General features: G+C 47.7%; 1 protein-coding gene across 2 annotated transcripts in view; it reads right to left on the bottom strand.

Annotated features, from left to right (window-relative positions):
- Positions 1–24849, bottom strand: part of ZC3H14 (zinc finger CCCH-type containing 14) — a 355429-nt gene that overhangs the window by 19743 nt on the left and 310837 nt on the right. For both annotated transcript variants that reach the window (XM_086937625.1, XM_086937624.1), the window contains exons 13-15: positions 21801–21918; positions 6552–6799; positions 5987–6075 (exon numbers count right to left, since the gene is read on the bottom strand). In XM_086937625.1, coding sequence (XP_086793751.1) covers positions 5987–6075; positions 6552–6799; positions 21801–21918 — 455 coding nt within the window. The remainder of the gene's footprint in view (positions 1–5986; positions 6076–6551; positions 6800–21800; positions 21919–24849) is intronic.

Raw genomic sequence — 24849 nt, 5'->3', positions numbered from 1 at the left:
CCCACACTGCATGGAAGTAACGGCCCAACAAGCAGGCAGTGTTAACCGACCACAGCCCTAAGCTGGCCGAGGAGAACAACAAATTGCTCCAGCCTTTTAGAGTCCTTATCCGGCTGAGCCGTGGTAAACGCACTCTGCGATGTTGAGGCCTGAATGACCAGGCTCTCAGGTTTAAGGTGAGTGGTCAGGAAGGCGGGATCACGAGTCGCCGGGCGGTGACACCTGGCGATATTTTTATCCACCAGAGCTCCCATGGCCGGCCGCAACCAAGTGCCCAAGAGGACTTCAGTAAGGGCCTCATTGAAAGGAAGCAGCGGCTCCGACGATGTAGACGCCGTCTGAAGCACCTCCATAAGGAGGTTGGTTTTGAGGGCCACTGTAGGGAGGTCGAGATTGAGAGCCTCCGCAGCGCGACGGAGCACCATGGTGTAGGAGGCACCCTCCTCCATAGTAGGCGGAGGAGAGGCAAACCCCGGGTCAGAAGAGACATAGAGGTCGCCTGCATCCTCCAGGCCATCCAACCCAATCTTGCTCGGAATCACGTTGCCGGGCAAGAGGGTCCTCAGACCCGTCCCACTCGTCGTCCGCCTCTGGCGTAGAGGTTGTGGCGGCAGAGCCATAGCCAAAGAAGGAACGAACGGCGTCAGAAACGGCGCCGGCCGGGACAGGGCCGGAGCCGCTTCCCAATGTGGATCCCAGGCGGGAACAAGATGGTCATGGAACCGGGGCAGGGGTGGGATAAACGGCATCAAGTGCGGCGCCGGGAGTGGAGCTGACATGGCACCGGGGCCGGAGCCGGTAGCGCTGCACCTCGTGGCACCGGGGCTGGAGCCAGCGGCGCAGGATCCTGTGGAACCGGGGGAAGGAACCAGTTGAGGAGCCGCCGGGCCATAAGGATCTGGACATGCGACTGCGGGGCAGGAAGGCGTGCCGGAGGCAGTCCAGGGCCTAAAAAGGCGGTCCATGGCAGCAAGAAACTCTTGCAACTGTTCGGGAGTCGCGGACGGACTGGGTATGTGGGTAGGCCGGGGGGCTCCCAGGCTCCGGAGGAGCCGCAGGGGCAGAGCCCTTGTCCCCCTCCTCCGCCCCAAGGAGCGGCGGGGGTCGTTGGAGAGCGAACACGCTTCTTCGCCTTCTTTTTATGGCGTCGCTTACCGGAATCCAAAGGCAAAGACTTGGAGCCAAAGTCTCAAAAGAGTAGTCATAAAGTGACTAAGGTACGTCAGTGCGCATGGGTGGCGCCTAAGTACTCTCTGTGACGTCATATCGGCGCTTACGACACCAGTGACTGACGCGGAGCCACAGGACGCCACCTACTGACGCACAGGGGTACTGCTAAGCAAAACTTTCCAGATCCAGTCCGACGCCTGGGGATATTCTAAGGTAAGGAATCTATCACTAACGTGTCTCTTTCAGATAGGACTGATTTGTCAATACATCTCTGTCTACAGTCCAGCATTCTTTAATAGGCCCCGAATTTCCAGAACCAATGTGGAAAATGTTCGATGGGCGTCAACAACCCCAAGGAATGTGTTGTAATCTGTTTAATTTAAAGCTTTTCAAAGCGGAGGACACTTTCTCTCCGAGAAATTAGGCCCCCGGGAAGCCTCTATGTCACCAAAGAACTCAGTGGACCTCATTCAGGTGTGTCTAAAAAGCACAATACTGGTACCAACTGCCCAGCCGGAATCTGTTGTACCATATTTGCCCACATCTTGCCCACCATGTATCATTTGGAACAAAGAGACCTTAAGATATAAGGTATATGTGTAGCGGCCCAGCAGCATACCGCGTACACAGGTCACAGTGCCAGACTGGCGTGAGAAAACATACTTTTGCCGAAAACATTAATCCTCTTGATTCTCAGTGCGGAGGAATGAATGGAAATGAATTTGGATTCAGTTTAATGTTTGAAACCTACAAAACAGGGCACTATGTAAAGGAGTGAGTCAATGGGAAAGTCAGGGTCACCAGGAGTCAGTCTAAGACATCTTGCCACCTGCCTAATAAAAAGCGGACAAGACATGTTTGCGACCAAGTTGCCATTAGGGTATCCATGAGGGTATCAGTAAATAGAAATAGGTGCTCATATGTTCCTGGCCCAGGCTGCAGGATTTGTCAAACATTCAGTTTAATCTCAATGAAGGGAAAGGGTATTCCCAAAGCCTCAATTGCCTTTCGAAATACCACTATGAACAAGGCACTCTCTTTCATTAGTGGCTTAGTCACTGCCCCAGGGGAGATATCAAGCCCTGTGGGGTTCTGTAAATCAAGCTATAAGGCATCAGCAGTATAATGAGGGAGTGGCATGCAACCCCCTTCACCATCATTATCGTTAGTATCCCTTAGAGCATCCTGCTCCGAGCATGGGATCAGAACCAGAAAGATAACGGAGCCTATTTTGATAGTTGTGATATAGTAGAGGCACAGGATTAGAATCCGAGAGAACGGCAACAGGCTGCTCCCTTGTAATCTCACAGAGCAACATTGGTTGACCTCGGTGGAGTGGAAGTCTAAACCACAGTCATAGGCCCAGTAAAGGGTTGAAAGGGGACAGATGATGCCAGAGAGGGAACCACCAGTAATACTGACTGGATGCCCCTGAGGTACTGTAGGGCCAGACGTCGCACCAGAGAGTGCTGGAGGAAGATTGAAAATGTGCAGCATGGCCTTTTTGAGGGCCTTGATTTGTTGCAGGTTCCCAACAGACTGACATTAAGCGTGCATCAGGAACAACTGAGAAATTTGGTTGTGTGGCCAGTGACCTCAAAGGGGTGTGACTTACATCGGGACACTATGAGCTTCCTCTTAAAATTCAGAGCAGCAGGGATGGGATTTCGTGCAGTTTCTTATAATTGTAGTATGACTTTATTCGTATTCAGGAACTTGAATGTGAAGCTGCAAGGTCACAGGAGTGGCCCCAGTATCGGGACCAAGTCCAGGAACACAACTTATAGTGGGATCTACACAAATGTGGAGACTTCTTGTATTCAGCAACATACAACTTCGCCTCCCACTCTTGGATTGCCTTCGGTGCATGAGGGCACTCTAATCGGAAGACTCAAACCCCATGTCCTGAGCTCAGTCATAAAAAGGGTCACCTTTTGTGGAGTCCGAGACTGAGTTATGCTTCCTGCAGTCATAGCACAGCTTGAAACAGGTCATTTTAAGTGGGAACATCATTGCTTACCATGCTGTGAAATGTTTCGAAAAGCGACAAATTTGGGAGCAGTTCAGTTTCGGAAAAGTTCGGAAAGAAAGGCACTGACGTCAGAGTGCAGGGCTGAAGGTTATACGCGTCTCCGCTTTGTCACTTGAGGGCAGTCTGGAGCCAAAGCAGAGCTCCAAGCTGCCAACTAGTGGTGTAGGCAAACACTGCTATGAAAAAACTACGGATCCAGCCTGGCCCTGAGCAATATTCTAAATTGAGGGAACCTGCAGTTAGAAGTAAACTTCAGAAAATTAAAATAGCAATCAAAGTGCATTCATATAGTGAAAACCACACTGAAAGGTTTCCTGATATGCACATAACAGTTTGTATTACCACACTCCAGTATGCCCAATTACTCATTCTTTAGAGTTAAATGTGTGTAGGAGAGATCCTGACATTTGAACCATGTATCATGCACGAGTCAAACCCACTTAGCTATCATACAAGCCCTGACTGATTTACATTAAAAATGATATCTGCTACACAAACACCTTTTTTCCTCATTAACATACTAGTTTATGAGTCCTGTAGAGCTGGTTCTCATTCCACCTTACTCCATGCTAAGGGGATGACTTGGCCACTGTAGGAAAGTGCCCCTTTTTGTACTGGTCAGCCCCACTTTTTGCCACTGTTGCTGATGGTTTTCGTCTTATGTTACCAACAAGATTTGCCTTGGATATTGTCTGGATTGTCCATCTCTTTTTTAACTGATTCGCTGGACCCCACAGTGAGGGTGAATGTAGAAAATAAGTGGTTGACAGTGAAAATGGAGGCTGTCCCAGCACAGTAAAAACGAGGGCTTGGAACAAATGTGTTATCAAATCTTTAAAAGACTGTGTGAGGCAGAGCAAAATGTAGTTGGGGTTACAGACTTCCCAAAAGAATCATATCTTGAAGAGATTTTGGCAGTAAGAGGAATCTTGACTGTCCATGACATGACAGGATCAAGGCCTAAGCGCCTAACTAACTCTCCAGACTCTTAAAACCAGACCTATCCTTTATGACAGGGGTCTCCAAACCGGTCCTGGAGGGCCGAATCCATGCCAGATTTTTAAAATTACTCCATGTAGCTCAATGGGGATATCCAAAAAATCTGGCATGGATCCGACCCTCCAGGACCGGTTTGGAGACCCCTGCTTTATGGGATGTGGGGACCAGATGCACCTCTCCCGGACCACTGACGAATGTAAAAATAAAGCCCTATTAGTGTTGGAGCGTGTTAAGTCTCAAATTAACTTATAACATAACACCTTATGCAAGAAATGGGTTTGATTCAAGAAATGTGACAGCCAGCTTCTAAGCACTTCGATTTACACTTGTGTCTGTTGCACTGAATGAGAATGCTAGTTAAGTGTAACCTCAGATTGCTAAAAATAGACAGCCACTATTCAAACAGTTTGCTGACCAAGAGACATTTGGGAGATAACACAGAACAGAAAGCCTAAGAGAAAGTACAACTTAAGGAACCTGCTCTGTTGAGGGACTGAAGAGATAGACTCAAAGAAAGTGCCGGCAGACCAGGACGGTTAAGTTCAGGAATAATAAGAGAAGCATCTATTGACGCCAGTCATCAGCAGACTTTGAAGCTGGTACGGCCTCAGATGAAGAGCAGAACAAGGCAAACTAGTTGACTCAAAGTTTGGAGAGACAGAGGGGGCTGAGCCTGTGTTTGTACATCAAGATCCATAAGGGTGTCCAGACCATTCCACTGAAGAGGTGTTCCAGTATTCAATCACCAGCTAGGGTATCCCATGAGTATGGAGGAAAGGGTGCCTAGTATGACGGTGTTTCTATTCACTTCCCTGATTTTCAAATCACTTAACTGTTCACTAATGTATTTAAACCATAAATGGTTCTCTTTGACAGAATCAAACAGCATCACAGTGTGAATCAAAGAACAGCTCTAGTAGAATTACCCATAATATAATTATTTCTTAAATAACAGTCATTAAAAAGATACCTTTCTTTAGAAATGGGCCTACTCATGAAAACAAAAATCTCCCGAATTGTAGGACCATTTGCAGACAGTCCATAGACATTCAACGGAATGGGTACATAGTTACTAAATGTGCCATGCTGCAAGATTTAGGGATGGAAGAACTAGAAAAAAGGCAGGAAGCCAGATAGGTAAAATTAAATTCCCAGAGGTAGGCAAATACAAGAATGTCAATGATATGAGACTAAAAAGAGCTTCCAATAATTAGCAGAGAATGAAGGCAAACCCTGAACAAATTTTAAACTACGCCTTTAACATGGAGTGGAGCAACAGAAATGAATAAATAATGTTTAGTGAAACAACTAAAAAGCAGACAACTGGGCTCAGTTGATCAAACAGCATTTCAGTTATAAATATTTTTTTTAGCGGAGGGAAAAAATAAAAAGACTATTCGTGTTTTGCTAGAGATTTGAGGTCGGTGTAGCTCCTAATTTTTGAGTGCGCAATATCTACTATAAAGGTCAAAAACTACTACTTTGAATGCAATGTTATTTCAGAAGTTCAGAGTGTCACACAAATACACATGGTTCTAGCATATCACAGCAATTGGAGTGATACCTGTCTGATGTTTCAAGTAGTTAAATATTATCATTGATTTAGGACAGCTTAATGCAGCAGCAAGGCTGCTCTTGGGAAGAGGATGTGGCCTAACGGCTAGGACGGTAAACCTCAAATCTGTTGAATTTCCAGAGGTTGAAATACTCCATAACAAAATTAGGTTGAACCAGAATCAACTATTGGAAACAGAAGAAAATATTTTGAGTTATACAGCTTCTTACCTTTGGGTGATAAAAGGGACAGTCCATATTCTTACAAGCTGGGAAGAATTTGCACTGTTGAGTTGTAGATGAGGACGCTGGAGCTTGAGCTGAAAAAAGGCACATTTTAACAAACCAGGAATACATCAGTGCGGTCATACTTCATACACTGACTTTCTCACTGAGATAGACACAAAGTGTGGTATGAAATTACATATGCATGCAAAAAACGTCAGTAATTACAGAATTGTTTCCCCAAAGTGAAATAGGCTGCGGCTGGGCCCTTTAGGACAGTTAGCAACTCATTTTTTTCATGCAACAGTAAATCATGCAAACTACCATCTGCAAGGAAATTCAGCAAAGCAAAGTTCTACAAGCCCTGAAAAAGTCACTGCTAGTAAAAAAGGAGGTAACTGTACATTGTTTTAATGCAACGCGAGAGGCTAATTTCCCACTGGAAGGGCAAGGAATCATTATAATGTAAAAGTGATCTGCACTATTAGATAGATTGAGAACTATATTCTCAACCAATGGATGCACATTTTATAAAAGTTACCCAAACAGATTGAAAAGCTGTCAGACTTACATTTCTTAGGCAGGAGCGTGGGATTTAGTTGGCTTCCGTGCATGTAAGGACAATCTTGTTTGGTACATTGGGTATCATATCGGCAGTAGGGAACATGGCATACAGGAGCCGTGCCCTCCGCTGGCTGCATAGGCTGTCGTCGGCTGGCGTGTGTGTAGGGACAATCGGGTTTGGTACACTTGGCATCATATTTACAGTTTGGATGAATAAACAAACATTTCTCCGCAAACCTGCATTTTGGGAATGCCCTGGGGAAGAAAAGGGCATAAGCATTCAGTAACAGTGTTCTACAAACAGGATTGCATAGTGAATAGACAAATCACATTAGCTGAGAGTTCAGGGAGGAATGCAGGATGAAAGGAGAATCACAGTATTACCTGCATGACTATTACCTACCACACTTCCTCTGCAAATGACTACCAAAATATCATGAAGTTGCATAGATTAAAAGACAGTCCTCATACATGCTCTAAGGACTGATGCCCAGGACTGGCATATAAAACTAGAAAATGAGTTCTCTTTACTAACCCTTCCACCCTTACTTTTACCAGCTGTATTCACCTGCCTGTGCAACTCAAAACCAACATGTTTGTCCACGGGACAACACAGTAATTTTGGGGGCAGGTGGAATGCTGAGGAGTTGTGTGCACCTGCATGGACACAGGCAGAGTTGCTCTCCACACTCTGATCTGGGGCATCCCATTCATCTAGACGTGAGTTTAGAGCTGACCTTTGGTAGTCTCCAAAATGAAAGATAAGCACGCCCGCCAACTGGGTACCATAGACAAATATGATTTGACCAGCAGCTAAGTGCCACTGGTATGGCACCTTTGCAGTGGTGTGGGTTTCCTAATGTGGCATATGACCAAAATAGTACAGGTGATTACATTCTCTAAGGATGCGTTGAAGTTTAAGACAGAAGAGGTGAGAAATAACTTTTCTCTGCTGCAACAAGACCTAAGAAATGACATGAACAGAATCACTGAAACTAAAGGCTGAATTTCAAGCTGTAAGGCATCGTTCAAACCCTGTGGCAAACAGTATCAAAACCTCCAATGATGTTAGAGGGTGTGGATGCGAGGGCAGTTGACACTTAGGAGCAAGTCAGCAGAAATAATCTGCGCTTGGCTGGTTCCCAGAACGCTGCAAAGGAGCCCACTCTGAAAGCTTCCTGGAACAATGGCTCACTAAAATATTACCCATGTAAGAGCTCTCTTCTTTGTCATAAAGGGTGCTCTTGCAGAAGCCTCTGTTGGGTGCCCCTCCCCACCCCATGATCGCACGCTTTCTAAATTGTAAAGACAGAAACCAACTGCAGCAGGTGTCAGAGGGGGAGCTAGAGACATTACCTGATGAAGACCAGCGGGAATCTAGGGCGTCACAATAGAGTTTCATTTTATTGTGATGAAACATCTTCACAATACCTACCTTACCAGAGCCAGGTTATGGAGATTTATTCTTACTCCTTCTCCGCTCTATTCTAGATACAAAACTCAGATGGGGAACCTTATGCACAAACAAATGGCACTGTAGTAAAATTGAGACATTCTGAAGAAGAGTTCAGGCCACCCTCAGTGAAGTGTGGAATGGAGGCTGCCCAATGATCCTAAAAGGGCCTAGTTGCATGTAAATGTTGCTCTGGAATCGAACAGATATAGGATTGCACAGATGTGGCTGGGTCAGATAAGCTGTGAAATATGTGACTGTGCATAACTGTATATAAACAAAGGAGATTCATTTGTGCCTACCGGATCATTGGCACTTGGTACCCGATCCTCAGCTAGTCTCACCATCACTAGGGATCTGAGCACCATCATATCTCTTTTGACATAAGTGTGGAAGGGGGACCAAATCTTATCATACTGAGACGTTGTATCTCCAAGTGTGGCCGCAAGATGTCCATACCATGCCTACTCCACACCTTAGACCACCACATGTCCACTTTTGCTAGTGCAGGACTCAGCATCTTTCATCCACCACCACCAAGGCCGACAGCAATGACTGAGATAGAAAATCTATTAGTGGCTGAAATGAGAGGGCACAGCCCCTCCTCATCCATCAGACCCAACAAGACTTTCTGGGGTTTTATTGGCACATTAACATTAGTAATCTTCTTGATGGTCCCCAATATGTGTCCAAAATAATTGGACTTGAGGGCAGTCCTACCACATAGGTTATGTAGGTCCTTTCATCCCACACCCCCTCCAACAGACATCTAAGCTAGCATTGGTCACTTTCAACCAAACCAGAACACCAACTCAGCAACATTTTAAATGCATTAGCCCTATGCTGGAGACATGAGGAGGATTTTGCCGCCTTTCCCCCAATTAAATTCCAATCAGCATCCATCGGGTCGAGTTCAAGTTCCTCCTTCTGTCAGGCGCTGACTGGAGTCAGCAGTATTCGGAGCGCCTACAATAACACTGTCACATATGCTCTGGACTACATCTCCCAGAAAGCCTGGAGGGGAGGAGCAACATCTATATCACCCAGCGAGGCGTGGGCTGAGGTGCGCGTAATCTGCCGTTGTACCTGGATCTCCAGTATCGAGTCTCACGCTGGTTGCGTGGAGGCTCTCTCTTCTAGGATCCAGCTGAGCTGCTTGTTATTCGCCGGACCTTCCTTGGGCGCTGTGGTAGCGCTGTTTATCTGCCTCTGGAGGTGTTTCCTTTCGGGTGCTGCTGGGAGCGCCGTTCTAAGTCTCACACACACGGAATGGAAGGGGTGTTCGTTTTCCTTTCCCGCCGTGCCTGGATAATCCTGGTTGGTGTTGGTATCTTCGCGCTGAGGGAAGCGCTTATCAACACTTCCGTGTAGAATTACAGCCTGGAAACATCGCTGCTGGAAGCATCTACCGGATTTCTATTTTGAAAGACATTTTGTTACCAAATCCTCGCGCTGAAGGAAGCGCTTCGTTTGCAGGAGTTTTCCTTTTTCCTAAAGTAAGCAGTTCTATTTATTTTGCACTGTTGGGAGAAGACTGTTTGACTATTTGCTCAATAGGAGCTGTGAGCTTCTATATTCCACGCTGGAGGAAGCGCCTGCTGGTTTTGGTTGTTTTCTGCACTCAAGGAGAAATCCACTCCTTCTTATGGACCCTGAGTTTATTGTTTTGTGCCTCATTCAAACTCGTACTCCGAACTAGCAGAATACATTTCCTTGGGCTCATTTAAATCTCGTTATTGGATGGGAAGGAAGCCCTATTCTTGGAGCTGTGTTTCAGTTTATATCTGGATGAGTGGTTGCGGGGTATGTATGGTAATATTCTTTCCTTTTATGAGTAAGAGAATGCTAGTGGAGTGGAATATTAAACATTGTGGTTTATTGTTGTAGGAAGGCTCAAAGTCAGAAGCTGATGTCCCCAAAATATTAGACGTAAAGCTACAGGATTCTGCAGCCAGTGGAAAGGTACTAGTGAGTTCTAGTGAGAACATAGAGTAGTAAGCTTTGACAGGATATGTATTAAAACTGTATTCTTATGTTACAGGTCTCCCGCTTAGCACTGGTCCTTCCCTCATCCATATTTTTCCTCGCCTGACTACCTTACTACTCTGAGCTGTTTCTTTCCAGAGTTGGGGAAGTCTGGAGGTGGACCCTTTTTTGGCATCACACGGAAACAGAGTAGTGGCTTTGAAGCGGACACCTTCCATTTCTTCATATATGCAAGCGGCGTCAGGAGAGAGTTCTTGTTCGATGCTCTATAAAGCTGGACAGCGCTTTAGTAGGGCCCCTTCGGAAAACATGAATTCCAAACCCTGTCGTTTCTCTCGCTCCTCATTCCTGCATGGTGGATTGTCTACCTTAGTGCAGCAGTTGTGTAACACAGTATAAACCTTAGGGGCCTAACAAGAAATCACTGGTGCACTGATCTCTGGTCCTGGGGAAACCATTCTCATATAGTTGGACAAGATACATGGTGCTGCCACCCCCCTTCCAGGATAGGTATCCTTCATCAATCATGCCCGGCAGGAATTCTGGGTTTCCCACCACTTGAGCCAAGGAGGAAGGGAAGGTAACCTCCCTTCCCCCCGTCCATAATGCTTTACTCCAATATTGCAAGGTCACTTCCATTGCCCACATCAGTTGCCTGGAGAGTGGCTGGCCTTAGAAGAAATCCATAACAATTAATGAAGATGGAGCTTACAGTGACCCTGCTCCAGAAGGCATCGCGCTTGTCCGCATCCGAGGAACATCACACTAGAGCCGAAGACAGCTGGGCAGCTAATATGTGACATTCAATATCAGAGACTCCTATGCATCCCTCTACCAGGCACCTTGTCAAAAGACATTTGGCTATGTGCGGACATTTATCATTCCATATGAAACCCCACTTTTTTTTTTTAACAGATTTCAAAACATTCACGGAGACCCTCAATGATAATGCATGGAAACAGTAGAGCAGTTGTGGCATAGAATTCATCGTAATGCAGTCTAGTCTCACCACCCAGGAGCTCTCCAGTCTACCCCATCGAAAAAGGTCTTTAAATAGAGTGTCAAGGAGAGAAGGCACATTGCTGTGAAAGATATTGCTTTTCCTAGGACAAAATGAACACTCCCAGATAGACATGCGTCAAAGCCAGCTGAGACCCATAACTGACTGCCACGGTCTCACTGCCCTCTTGACTTTCTCTCATTCCTTTAGATTTTTTACAGTTAACTTTGAGCCATGCTGCAAGATGGAATTGATCCAGCTCTCCCATCAATGCTATGGGGGAAATAGAGGGATTGGTCGGAAAACAAAGAGGGCCATTTTCACCAGTCCATCCATTGTTTCTAGGCCAGTGATTGCAAGATTAGCCATCTCGTGTTTGAACAGTGGCTCGCTCCATTGTCAGGCCAAATAATGAGGGAGAGCGGAGCACCTCTGTCTCATTTCCCAGGTTAATCATTACATTATAGGTTCAGGAAGGCGCGCGTATATTCGGAGTCTGGTAAAGGGTCCAACATAATTTGCCAAAATTATTAATTCAGGGCCTAAATTGGTTATTTTGAAAGTTTTGGTTATATATGCCCAGTCGAGACAGTCAAATGAATTCTCCACGTCTATTGAGAGGAGGGCCTGGGTCCCTCGTGGTTGATGCCTTGTAAACTATGTTGAGAGCCAACCTGATGTTGTACCCTATATGCCTGACCCTGACGAAATCTGATTGAGAGGGAGATACTAAACTGGGCCATATCCTCTTCAGCATAGTGGTCAAGATCTTAGTAAAGATAGTCACAACACTATTTAGAAGGGCTATTGGGCATTAGACCCACGCTCATGGGGATCTTTCCTGATTTCCAAATAGGGTAAGAAGAATGTAAATGTAAATGTATTTGAGCTTATATAGCGCACAGCTACCCACAAAGGGTTTCCCGGCGCTTGCTTAGGGAACCCGTCCTGGTATTCCCCTGTGAGATAACCCCGGCAGGGTATCCACAAGGTGAAAGCCAGGCATCCCGCCGCGAGGGGCCGTTGTGGAGGTTAAGCAAGCTATTGCCCAGAGTCGCAGAGTGTGAACCCGTGAGTTGAGAAGGCACCGGAGCGAGAATTATCGAGTCCGTGGAATTTTTTGAGCCCAAGACCCGCCGAGGCGGGGAATTGAACCCTAGTCCAGGGCCGATCTCAGCTTCCGGGTCTGCCGCCTCTAACCCCTGAGCCACACTTCTCCACATTCTATCCTATCATTGATGGTCTTACTTTCTGTCTCTCAAGGAAAATGGTGCAGGTTTTAGTCAGATAGGGTGCAGGGGGTACTGAAAAGGTCTTATAGAAAGAGTTAAAGATCCTGTCAGGCCCTGGGGCTTTATTTTTAGGAAGTGTTTTAATGGCCTATGTCTAATCTACTACTTTTATCAGATGTTCCAACTTCTGTATTATACCGGAGTCTATCTCAGGAAAAAAAACCTCTTGCTAGGTATTTATCCTGTAATTGCATGCTACAATGCTCTCTCCCATAAAGAACTGCGTGGGGTTGTGGCTCGGAGCGTCAAAATGGCGGGCGCACTGTAAGAGTGCTCCGGTCCCCTCCATCAGACACCACATATGCGACCAGAACTGCCTCTCACTGCCCTCAGACATATCCGCTGTGATGTCGGTTAGGTTCAGTTATCCCATTTGCATGCCATTTCAGGATAGCCCGCAACTCCCCCAACAAGGCGGCCTGAACAGACTAGATGTCGCTCTGCCGCCGGACCCTCGAAGGCAGTGTCTGCTGAGCTCCTGCTGCCACACCAGATCAGAGCTGCTACCTGGGGGCTCCGGGCCGCTCCCTCCTCAGAAAGACTGCTCCCTGCATCCCTACGCCCTCCCATGTCCCTGATTGCGGGCTCCCCTGTGCCTTGGTTTCAGACTAGCCACCTACCCAGCCTCTCTCAGGAGTCCGTGGGCTTGACACGGAAGGCCATCAGGCGCCATTTGATTCAGTTGATCTCAGATACAGGCTCCTTGCCCGCACTGGAGGCCTGCTTGTCCTGCGACGTGGCTCCCATCCCAGGGGCACAGGATCTCATTGTCCTCTGCAGGATGTCCCGACCGAACCTGCAGCTTCTGCGGCCTCTGATTGGGCCTTCTGCACAAACTGCGTGAAAGTGACCCGGGAGTCGATCAGGCCTCCTCTTGATCAGGTTGCGCTCAGGTGTGGGCTCCCTGCCCACCATGGAGGTCTGCCTGTGCCGCAACATGACTCATCCCGAAAGATTGGGATCCCCTCTGAGCCTCTGCCAGGCCCGCAGCTTCCGCAGGCCCAGATTGGACCTTCTGCCCCCTAAACTGTCTGCATCACCACTGATTCAGGGGAATGTGCTCACCAGCAGGGATGATGAGCAGGCACCACAGCCACTGACGCGAAAGACTCTGGCCTGATCTCTTGGGTTGCCTGGACACTGGGCCTAAGGGAGTCTCTCCACAGGGGCTTCTACCTACAGCTTCTACAGTCTTTAATCCTTCTAACTCCTGCTATGGAGAGGTTGGGAACCAATTGATCTATGGTTCAGGGGACCTGAGACTGGTGATCCCTCATCCAGGATCCAAAATTGTATGAGTGGGGGTGTCACCTGTAGCAGCTTTCTCCAGTAACTGTGGTATGTTGAGGACCTAGCCACCCGCATCCCAGAGCTGCTACACAGCTCCTCTCCCTCCAGAAGTAAAATCTGGCTTGGTGGCCAGAGACCAGTCGGACCTTTACCACCCCTCTGATCTCGCCTTACCTTGGTAATGCATTTCGCTTAATCACACTACACAAAATTAAGTGAGTAATGCAATCTCCTAATTTCCACCCTAAATAGGCTGGGGTAATTAGAGACAGAAAAACTCAAATGTCCTCCTTTTACCATGCTTTCAAACTTCCAAATATTCTTTTTATGTTACATTTTAATGAAAGTATGGCATAGAAAAATACAAGCTTGGATGTGGATGTAAAAGAACTCTTGCCTTTGGAGGAAGTAATTTTCAAACTATTAAACTAATAATTCTTATTCAATTCTCTGTTGTCACTAAATTATCATGCAAAATTGGTATCACATGATACATTAAAATAAAATGCATCAGATAAAACAAATAAATAGAGGGGGGAAATTCAGCAAAAAGGAGTGCAATAAAATAGGCAACAATGATTTCGGTTCATAGGTATGATTCCCATTTACAGTTGTTGTTTTGGTATCCCTTACACAGGGTATGTTTATTGAGTCTTCTCCGATTAACTTTACGTTTAACCCTTAAACTGGGTTGGTTTTAGTTCATTGGTAAGGTTCTCCTACACAGGGTGAGTTTTCATGGTTTATGGTCCCATATACATGGTTAAAATCATAGACCCTTACAGGAGGGTGGACTTTATGAGCCGCAATCCCAAGTGTTTGTACCTCATATGAGGGGTGAAAGATGGGTTTTTAGCTCCATCTTCACAGCGTATGTAAGTTTCCTTATGTGAGGAATCTTGTTTATTAATTTGTTCCCAAGCAGTAGGGATCAAAGTTGCAGGGTGTGTTTTTGCCCTTTGCAATTTGCAACAAAGTTTTCTCATTATATTTATTGGGAGAGGATGGGTTATTCTACTCAATTTATTGGTTGAAAGCTATCCGTTCTTTCTGTTTAAAATGGCTCGGACCCTCTCGTGATGTTTACATTATTGCACATGCGTGGGTTTTTAACTGTTTATTGCATTTGTATTTTTTCTTGTTTAAAGTTTCTCTCTTAACCTTGATCTGAATTTGCAATTTTTGTTTTTCATATTAAAGGGAGGGGGATATGTTTACTTTTATCTTGCAGTTTATCAATCTTCCTGCTGCTCAGCCACTGTGTATGTTTACTGTAGAATGTTGGGAATTCAGTGATGAATGGAATGTTGGGTGTCTGTGGGAGTGAGGAAGGAATATGCTACTTACCAGTATGCATCTGTTCTTGGCATGTAGGGCTGCTGACATTCATATCTGTGCATAGATCGCCGCCTAGTGTTGGATCCGGATGATTGCACATTGTTGTCCTGGAAGAGTCTTCGAAGTATCACGAGATAGGTGGCTCCTCCCCTGGACTACAGTGCGCATGGGCATCCTCTCCATCCTCAGATTGTTTTTCGCATTGTGGCAGAGATGGAGTGTAATACAGTAAGTGATGACCATGCCTGAGAATGATTCTGAGTGCTACAGCTGCGACAGGCACCGGGGAGGAGGGTGGGCAATATGAATGTCAGCAGCCCTAAATGCCAAGAACAGATGCATACTGGTAAGTAGCATATTCGGTTCGAGGCATGTGGGCTGCTGAATTCATATCTGTGCATAGAATAAATAGCAGTTACCTCCTTATCGGCGGTTGCCCGTGCCAGCTGCAGCAGTCTGAAAGAGAGTTCTGAGAACAGCCTGTCCTACAGCAGCTTGTTTGGAGTGTACATCTACGCAGTAGTGTTTGGTAAATGCATGTATGGTGGTCCATGTGGCTGCTCTACATATATCCTCTAGAGGAATGTTACCTAGGAAAGACATGGATGCCCTTAGCTTGCGTGTGGAATGCGCTCTTGGGGGAACTGTTAAAGTGCGTTTAGCCTTTTGATAACAGATTTGTATGCATTTAACAATCCATCTGGCTATACCTGATTTGGAAATAGGGTTGCCTTTGTGTTGTGTAGAGAAGGCAACAAACAGTTGTTTAGTCTTTCTAAAGTCTTTTGTCCTGTCGATGTAATACAGGAGAGCTCTTTTGACATCTAAGGTGTGCAGTGCTCTGTCTGCCACTGAATCTGGGTTTGGAAAGAAAACTGGCAGTTCTATGTTTTGATTAATGTGGAACTGCGAGATGACCTTTGGCATGAACTTGGGGTTGGTGCGCAGCACTACCCTATTAGCATGAATTTGTAGGTAGGGCTCTTGAATTGTCAGGGCTTGAAGCTCACTGACTCGTCGTAGCGACGTGATGGCTATCAGAAAAGCAACTTTCCATGTAAGAAACTGTATCTCAAAAGAACGGAGAGGCTCAAAGGGGGTCCCCATGAGCCTGGTGAGAACGATATTTAGGTTCCAGACAGGCGAAGGAGGATGTCTAGGAGGGATCACTCTTTTAAGGCCTTCCAAAAAGGCTTTGATGGCAGGCACTCTGAAGAGGGAAAGGTGCTGCCTGTTCTGAAGATAAGCGGCCATCGCAGCCAAATGTATCCTGATGGAACTATACGCTAGATTGCATTGATACAGATGCAGCAAGTAACATATGATGTTCTGCGTGGACGCATCTAGCGCATTAATGTCGTTGTTGGAACAGTATATGACAAAACGTTTCCATTTGGCTGCATAGCACGCCCCTAGTTGTAGGTCGCCTTGCCTCTTTGATGATGTTCATACACTCAGGGGGCAAGTTGAGGTAGCCAAACTCTATGACCTCAGGAGCCAAATCGCTAGGCTCAACTGCTGCGGATCTGGGTGCTGAATGTCTCCATGGCTCTGAGTGAGGAGGCTGGGAGTGAGGCGCAGCCATTGGTGATGCACCACTGAAAGTTCCAGGAACGTGGTGTACCAAGCTTGCCGTGCCCACGTTGGAGCAACCAGGATGAGCGTCATGGAGTGCTGCCGCAGTTTGCGCGCCACCAGCGGTATGAGTGGGGCTGGGGGAAAAGCGTACGCAAATCTGCCTGACCAGTTCATCCATATCGCATTGCCCTGAGACTGCGGATGTGGGAACCTGGCGGCGAAGCTTTGGTATTTTGCGTTCTCTTTTGTGGCGAAGAGGTCGATCTCTGGATGACCCCACTGCTGGAAGTATGGCTGGAGTACCGAGGGGTGAATTTCCCACTCGTGCATCTGATGACTGTGCCTGCTGAGCAGGTCCGCCATCTGGCTGTCTACGCCCGGGAGATGCTGCGCCATGAGGAAGATGTTCCTCTGAATGGCCCACTTCCACATGCTCTGGGCTAGGTGAGATAGCTGCGGGGAGTGTGTGCCGCCCTGTTTCTGGATGTAATACATGGCAGTCATGTTGTCCGTCCGGATCAACACGACCTTGTTGCACAGGTGCAACTGGAACAATTTTAGTGCCATGAAGATTGCCATCAGCTCTAACAGATTGATATGCATCTTCTGCTGTTGTGTTGTCCATAGTCCCTGCACCGTGTAATGGAGGACATGCGCTCCCCAACCCTGGAGAGATGCGTCCGTCGTTAGCACTATCTGTGGGACAGGCTCTTGGAACGGTCGTCCCCTGCAAAGGTTTTGTGGATTCCACCAATGCAGAGAGTTGTATGCACGACCGGTCACCAACACTAGGTCTTTTAGATGCCCATGAGCCTGGTTCCACTGTCGTGCTAAGCATTCTTGAAGGGGACGCATGTGCAGCCTCGCGTACGGGACTATGAATATGCAGGATGCCATCATACCGATGAGCTGCATGAACACCTGCGCTGGGAGCGATTGTTGAGGCCTGAACCTCCGAATGAGCAGCTGCATGCTGTTGACTCTGGCAGAATTCAGCTGCGCTGTTGCAGGCAGAGTGTTTAATGTTGCCCCTAGGTACTGTTGCACATGGGCGGGCTGCAGGTGTGACTTTGCGTAGTTGAGTGAGAACCCTAGACTGTGAAGGAGGTGAATTGTGCGCGACATGTGGCTGGCACACTGCTGGGCTGACTTGGCTTGAACAAGCCAGTCGTCCAGGTAGGGATAGACATGAATGTGTTGTCTTCGAAGGTGCGCAGCCACAGTCGCTAAGCACTTGGTGAACACTCTGGGGGCAGTGGTGACCCCGAAAGGCAGGACCTTGAATTGGTAATGCTGATTGTTGATGGTGAACCTGAGATATTTCTTGTGACTTGGGTGAATGGGAATGTGGAAATATGTATCCTTGAGGTCCAGGGTCGCTAGGAAGTCGCCCTGACTGAGCAACGGCAGGACCTGCTGTAAGGTTAACATATGAAAGTGTTCTGACAGTATGTATTGGTTGAGGGGCCTGAGGTCTAGAATGGGCCGCAGGGAACTGTCCTTTTTCGGGATTAAGAAGTACAGAGAGTACACTCCTGTACTCCGTTCTTCTGCAGGCACGAGCTCTATTTCCCCTTTTTGCAGCATGGAGAGTACTTCTTGCTGCAATAAGTGCATGTGCTCTGCGGACATAGGACGGTGCCTTGGGGGTATGTGTGTGGGGGGGGGAGGTTAGTTCTAGACAATAGCCGTATCGGATAAGTTGTCTCACCCACCTGTCCGTGGTAATGCCTTCCCAGACTGGCAGGAACTGCTGGAGTCTTCCCCCCACAGGTGTTAGATGGTCGGGGGGCAGTGACAAGGCGTCACTGTTTGTTGGGAGCGGAGGATCTGGCGTTGTTATTGCCACGTCCTCTGCCCTTGGCGCTGTTCCCACGGTATCCACCCCTGGTATTCTTTGTATAGGTGGATTGCGTGCTCCCTTTGGTGTACTGGGCCTGCTGTAAAGCCTGTCCTCTAGAGGCTCCCCTATTACCGGAGCGACGAAAGGAACTGCCCCGAAACTGCTGTGATTGCAGAGCCCCCATGGATTTTGCTGTCTCAGTGTTCTTTTTTATTTTTTCGAGGGTTGTGTCTACCTCGGGACCAAAAAGGAAGTCTGGGTTAACCGGCTGATTGAGCAAAGTTGTTTGAATCTTGGGTTTGAACCCAGAGATGCGGAGCCATGCGTGACGTCTTAACATTACACTAGTGTTAATGGCCCTAGCTGCCGTGTCTGCCGCATCCAGTGCGCATTTGATGGATGCATTAGAAATCAACTTCCCTTCCTGTATGATCATTTCTGCTCCCTCTTTGTAAACATCAGGCAGGTGTGCAACAACTGTTCTAGTGTGTCGTAGTGAGCCCTATCGTATCTAGCCAATAGGGCCTGTGTATTTGAAATCCTCCAAATATTAGCAGCCTGTGCTGCCACTTGCTTTCCTGACGCCTCCAAGATCTTTGATTCTTTGTCCGGAGGAGGAGCGTCACCAGTAGTTTGCGAGTTTGCCCTCTTGCAGGCATTGGCCACTACGAGGGAGTCCAATGGGAGTTGGCCTTTGACGTAGGTGGGGTCCACTGAAGCAGGCCTATATTTTTTTTCAATCGTGGGTTGATAACCCTTGCTTTTGTGGGTTCTTTGAAAATGTCCGCAGCATGCTTGAGGACCCCTTTAAGCATAGGCAAAGTCTTAGTGGATCTTTCCGAGGTGGAGAAAGAGTCAAATAAGAAATCTTCTTCCACTGGTTCTGCGTGCATTTCCATGTCATGGTTGAGGGCTGCCCTCTCTATCAAAACGTTAAACGCCGCCGTGTCCTCAGTTGGCGAGGTTTTGATGTTGTAGGACTGAGCGTCCGGTGCAGCTTGTGGATCATCAGGATCTACAGTTTGATCTACAGCATCAGACCACTGTTGAGGTTCCTCCTGATCAGTGTCAGCGTGATAAGTGAAGGCCCCATGACCATAATCATCACCCATGTCCTCCTCGCTTTGTGCTGGAGAATATGCCATCTGTGTGGATAGTTCTCAACGTGTTCAAAGAGAACTGGGGAGGTGGCCGAGTCTTTCTTCCGTTTAAGAGGAATGTTATAACCCTCCAAGGGATTTTCAGGTGCGATCTTCCGTTTATGGATGGTAAGCCTGCCCGATTCCGAGTCGATGAAGAGTTTCGACTGGTTGTCGTACGAGGGTTCGTGGAACACAACCCCTTCAGGGCTGGGCTTCGAAGGCGCCGACAACGTTTTGGAAGGGTCGGTGCCTCTGTGGTGTTCGAGATGCTTGGCTCGAGCCGTTGGCGGAAGACCGAATTTAATCGGAGGGTGGCTGACCTTTTTGGAGCACGCCGTAGTGGTAGATCCGAGCTGCTTCTGCGACTCAGTAGACGCTTGCTTGATTGCGTCGACTCGAGCTCCCGGTGCGTAGCATGCACGGCCTTAGACGTCGACGTCACTTGCTGTTTCGGGTCGGCTTTGGTTTTCGACTAGAGGTGTTTGCTCAGTAGTGGCTTAAGCGCTGAAATCTTCGGCTCGACGGCCTTCTTGGTCTGGAGGCCTTTTGGCCTTGTCGCCATGTTTGTGCGTCGACGTCGACGCCGACTGCGTCGAGGTGACGTGTTTGACGGTCAAGCTCTGCTTTGACGCACCAGTCTTCGAGGCGACGGCCCCTTTCGACGCCGAAGGGTCGTCGATAGTCTTTGATTTGACTGGTGTCGACGCCGACTGCGTCGAGGTGACGTGTTTGACGGTCGAGCTCTGCTTTGACGCTCCAGTCTTCGAGGCGACGGCCCCTTTCGACGCCGAAGGGTCGTCGATAGTCTTTGATTTGACTGGCGTCGACGTCGAACCGACGACCATCTTAAGTAGTTTCGGTTTCGATTTTGGCTCTGTTGGTTTCGGTTTCGATTTTGAAGAATCGACCGATGGCTCCTTCGAAGTATTCTTAGCCTGGCTTGGACGCAGGGCTATAGAATGTAATGGAAGATCTTGGCTAAGGCCTTTCGGCGATGCCCTCGACCTGAGCCGTAGGGAGCGTATTGTCAGTTGTAGGCCCCGCTACTGCGGTTGGGCCTGGCTCATCACTGGAGTCGTCATCGACGGCTCCGATGGTCCCTTCGTCGTCCCCTACCTCGACGACGTCTTCTTCGCGGACGTACTCCTCAACTTGCTCGTCCATCTCGAAGTTGGAGTCATGCTCCGACGCTGCTTCCGACTGCTCGTCAGGAGCTTCTTCTTCGGCGCCTTCTTCGTCACCGGCCTCGAAGATGTTGACCAGCTCGGGCGTCGACTTTTGCGCTGACTGTCTTGCTGCGCGTCTAACTTTAAGCGTCTTCTTGGAGCGGAACTTCGAGCAGGCCATACAGCTAGCCTCGTCGTGCTCGGGGGACAAACATTTATTGCACACTGGGTGCACATCAATGTGGGGGTATTTTGAATTACAGATGGGGCATCGTTTGAACAGGCTCCGATCCATCGTCGTCGTAGTCTGGGCCTTTGGTGTCGAAAGCGAGAAGCAGCCTCCGACGTCCGGTTCGAAGAACTGGAAAAGAAACAGGCACCGGACGAGACAATACCGACGCTTCGAAGGCCTTTTGGCCTTAGGAAAGAGTCAAAACAAAGTTTCCGAACTAGAGTCGAGAAAGTACATCCGAACCCAATGGCGGAAAAAAACAATCTGAGGATGGAGAGGATGCCCATACGCACTGTAGTCCAGGGGAGGAGCCACCTATCTCGTGATACTTCGAAGACTCTTCCAGGACAACAGTGTGCAATCATCCGGACCCAACACTGGGCGGCGATCTATGCACAGATATGAATTCAGCAGCCCACATGCCTCGAACTGACAGTTTAAGATGGTCTGAGCACCAGGCAGGCTGCTCCTGGTGGGGTTGCTGTTACATGGAACTAAGGGTAAACTACTAGGCTAACCTACAGCCTCATCACCTGTTTACCTGGACTACCTATCTGATGTACGTGTACACCCTCTGGATGTACTTGGATCAGCTACTGAATAAAGTTAATTATGAACTCTACTCTGCTACCAGTGTCTACTTGTGCCACAGGGCACAACATATTTTGGCGATGAGGATGGGACAACCACACCCACCACCTGTTGGTCCTTTCACAGCTATAACTGGGCAATCGTAGGCATATGATACATGCAGATCATACGAAATAGGTAGAAAATATTAACCCAAAAACACAACTGGATAAGCAAAAATAGATACATGAAACCAGTAAGTAGGCGCTACATATACAATCCAGGCTATTTTACCCCTTGTACAACATAAGGGTCAAAATGATGAAGATTACAAATTAAAGTGATTATGAATAATCATCAACATACTTGCAGGGTGCAGTGGGATGATGATACACACAAGTATCTCCATTTTTGCAGGCTGGCCAATATTTGCATCGTTCAGATATTTTCTGCTTAGCTGGAGTACTATGATCCTCCTCTTCGCCTGCAAAAAGAAATTTAAAAAAAAACTATTTTCCATTGCAACTGGTTTTACCATGCTGGATATTCTCAGTTAATCTGGGTATCAGCATAAACCTAACTTCCTGGGTTTGTAAGAAAGGGTTACAAAGCATGTAGAGTTGCATAAACATGTTATGTGTTCATTTGTGAGACTTCCTCTCGTTCGTATCTATGTGAGACAGGGACTGTGAACAAGCAGCATGTATACAATATTGCAAATACTCACCAAGATATCACCTCTTTACAGGAAAAATTCCCATGTCAGAAACAGCAATTATGTACTAAGAAAACATATGTACCAAACTACTTTAACAGTATATGTATTTGTGGCCTAAGGCACAGAATACATCATTTACCACAGACATTAACGAATATGCTACTTACCAGTATGCATCTGTTCTTGGCATGTAGGGCTGCTGACATTCATATCTGTGCATAGATCGCTGCCTAGTGTTGGGTCCGGATGATCGCACATTGTTGTCCTGGAAGAGTCTTCGAAGTATCACGAGATAGGTGGCTCCTCCCCTGGACTACAGTGCACATGGGCATCGACTCCATCCTCAGATTGTTTTTAGCCATTGTGGCCAAGATGGAGTGAAACTAAGTGAATGATGACCATGCTAGAAGTATATGTGAATTCTGCAGCTGCTACAGGCGCCGGGGAGGAGGGCGGGCGATATGAATGTCAGCAGCCCTACATGCCAAGAACAGATGCATACTGGTAAGTAGCATATTCGGTTCGAGGCATGTGGGCTGCTGAATTCATATCTGTGCATAGAATACATAGCAGTCCCTCCATTAACGGCGGCCGCCCGTGCCAGCTGCAGCAGTGTGGAAAAGTGTTTTTAGAACAGCCTGCCCTACAGCTGCCTGCTGTTTGGAGTGCACATCAACACAATAATGCTTTGTAAATGTGTGTGTGGTAGACCATGTGGCTGCTCTACATATGTCTTCCAAAGGAATATTTCCAAGGAAAGCCATGGAGGCCCCCAACTTTCTGGTGGAGTGGGCCCTCGGTGGAATGGTGAGAGTACGCTTGGCTTTCAGATAGCAGATCTGAATACATTTAACGATCCACCTAGCTATACCAGCTTTGGAAATGGGGTTACCTTTGTGTTGTGGCGCAAAGGCAACAAAGAGTTGTTTAGTTTTCCTAAAATCCTTGGTCCTATCAATGTAATACATCAGGGCCCTCTTGACGTCAAGGGTGTGGAGCATTCTCTCCGCCAATGACTCAGGATTTTGGAAGAAAACAGGCAATTCAATAGTTTGGTTAATATGGACTTGAGACACTACCTTAAAAAGGAATTTAGGGTTAGTGCGAAGCACCACCCTGTTAGAATGAATTTGAATAAATGGCTCTTGGATAGTTAGTGCTTGGAGCTCACTAACTCGTCGCAGCGATGTAATCGCTATAAGGAAAGCCACTTTCCATGTCAAGAATTGATTCTCGCAGGAATGCAGTGGTTCAAAGGGAGGACCCATCAGCCGGGTGAGGACCACATTGAGGTTCCACTCCGGAGCTGGTGGAGTCCGCGGAGAAATGACTCGTTTGAGTCCTTCTAGAAATTCTTTAAATGGCAGGCACCCTGAAAAGTGAGAGGTGCTGCCTGTTCTGGAGATAAGTAGCCATTGCGGATAGATGTATGCGAATGGAAGCATAGGCCAGATTACATTTGTACAGATGGAAAAGATAACAAATGATGTTCTGAATAGATGCATCTAGCGGGTTAATGTTGTGGTCTGCACAATAAATGACAAACCGCTTCCACTTTGCCGCATAGCATGCTCTTGTGGTGGGCTTCCTCGCCTCCCGGATGATGTCCATACAGTCAGGAGGCAAGTTTAGGTAGCCAAACTCTAAGACCTCAGGAGCCAGATCGCTAGGTTGAGCTGTTGCGGATCTGGATGCTGAATGTCGCCATGGCTCTGCGTCAGAAGGCTGGGTGTGAGGCGTAGCCTTTGATGCGGTACCACGGACAGTTCTAGAAACGTGGTGTACCATGGTTGGCGAGCCCGCGTTGGAGCAACCAGGATGAGAGTCATCGAGTGCTGCCTGAGCTTGCGTGCCACCAGCGGTATCAGAGGTGCTGGGGGAAAAGCGTACGCAAATTTGCCTGACCAGTTCATCCATATCGCATTGCCCAGCGACTGTGGGTGTGGGAACCTGGCGGCGAAGCTTTGGCATTTTGCGTTCTCCCTTGTGGCGAACAGGTCTATCTCTGGATGACCCCACCTTTGGAAGTATGGTTGGAGTACTGATGGATGTATCTCCCACTCGTGCATTTGGTGGCTGTACCTGCTGAGCAGGTCCGCCATCTGATTGTCCTTGCCTGGGAGGTGTTCTGCCGTGAGGAAGATGTTTCTCTGAATGGCCCGCTTCCACATGCTCTGAGCCAGATGAGACAGCTGTGGAGAGTGTTCCTCCCTGCTTCTGAATGTAGTACATGGCCGTCATGTTGTCCGTCCGGATCAACACGACCTTGTTGCACAGATGTACTTTGAAGGCTTTTAGTGCCAGGAAGATCGCCATCAGTTCCAGAACATTGATGTTCATCTTCCTTTGCTGTGGTGTCCATAGTCCCTGCACAGTGTAATGGAGTACATGGGCTCCCCATCCCTGGAGAGAAGCGTCCGTCGTCAGGATGATCTGTGGCACAGGCTCTTGGAACGGTCGCCCCTTGCAAAGGTTTCGTGGATTCCACCAATGCAGAGAGTTGTATGCCCAACCACTCACCAACACTAGGTCTTTCAACTGCCCGTGAGCCTGAGTCCACTGACGTGCTAAGCACTCCTGAAGCGGACGCATATGTAGTCTTGCGTGCGGGACTATGGAGATGCAGGAGGCCATCATACCTATCAACTGCATGAACACTCGCGCTGGAAGCGAGTGCTGGGGTTTGAATCGTATCAG

Source organism: Lissotriton vulgaris, chromosome 9 (genome assembly GCF_964263255.1).
Source record: "Lissotriton vulgaris chromosome 9, aLisVul1.2, whole genome shotgun sequence".
In the NCBI taxonomy this organism is placed as follows: domain Eukaryota; kingdom Metazoa; phylum Chordata; class Amphibia; order Caudata; family Salamandridae; genus Lissotriton; species Lissotriton vulgaris.
This window is presented reverse-complemented; position numbering and strand designations above follow the sequence as displayed.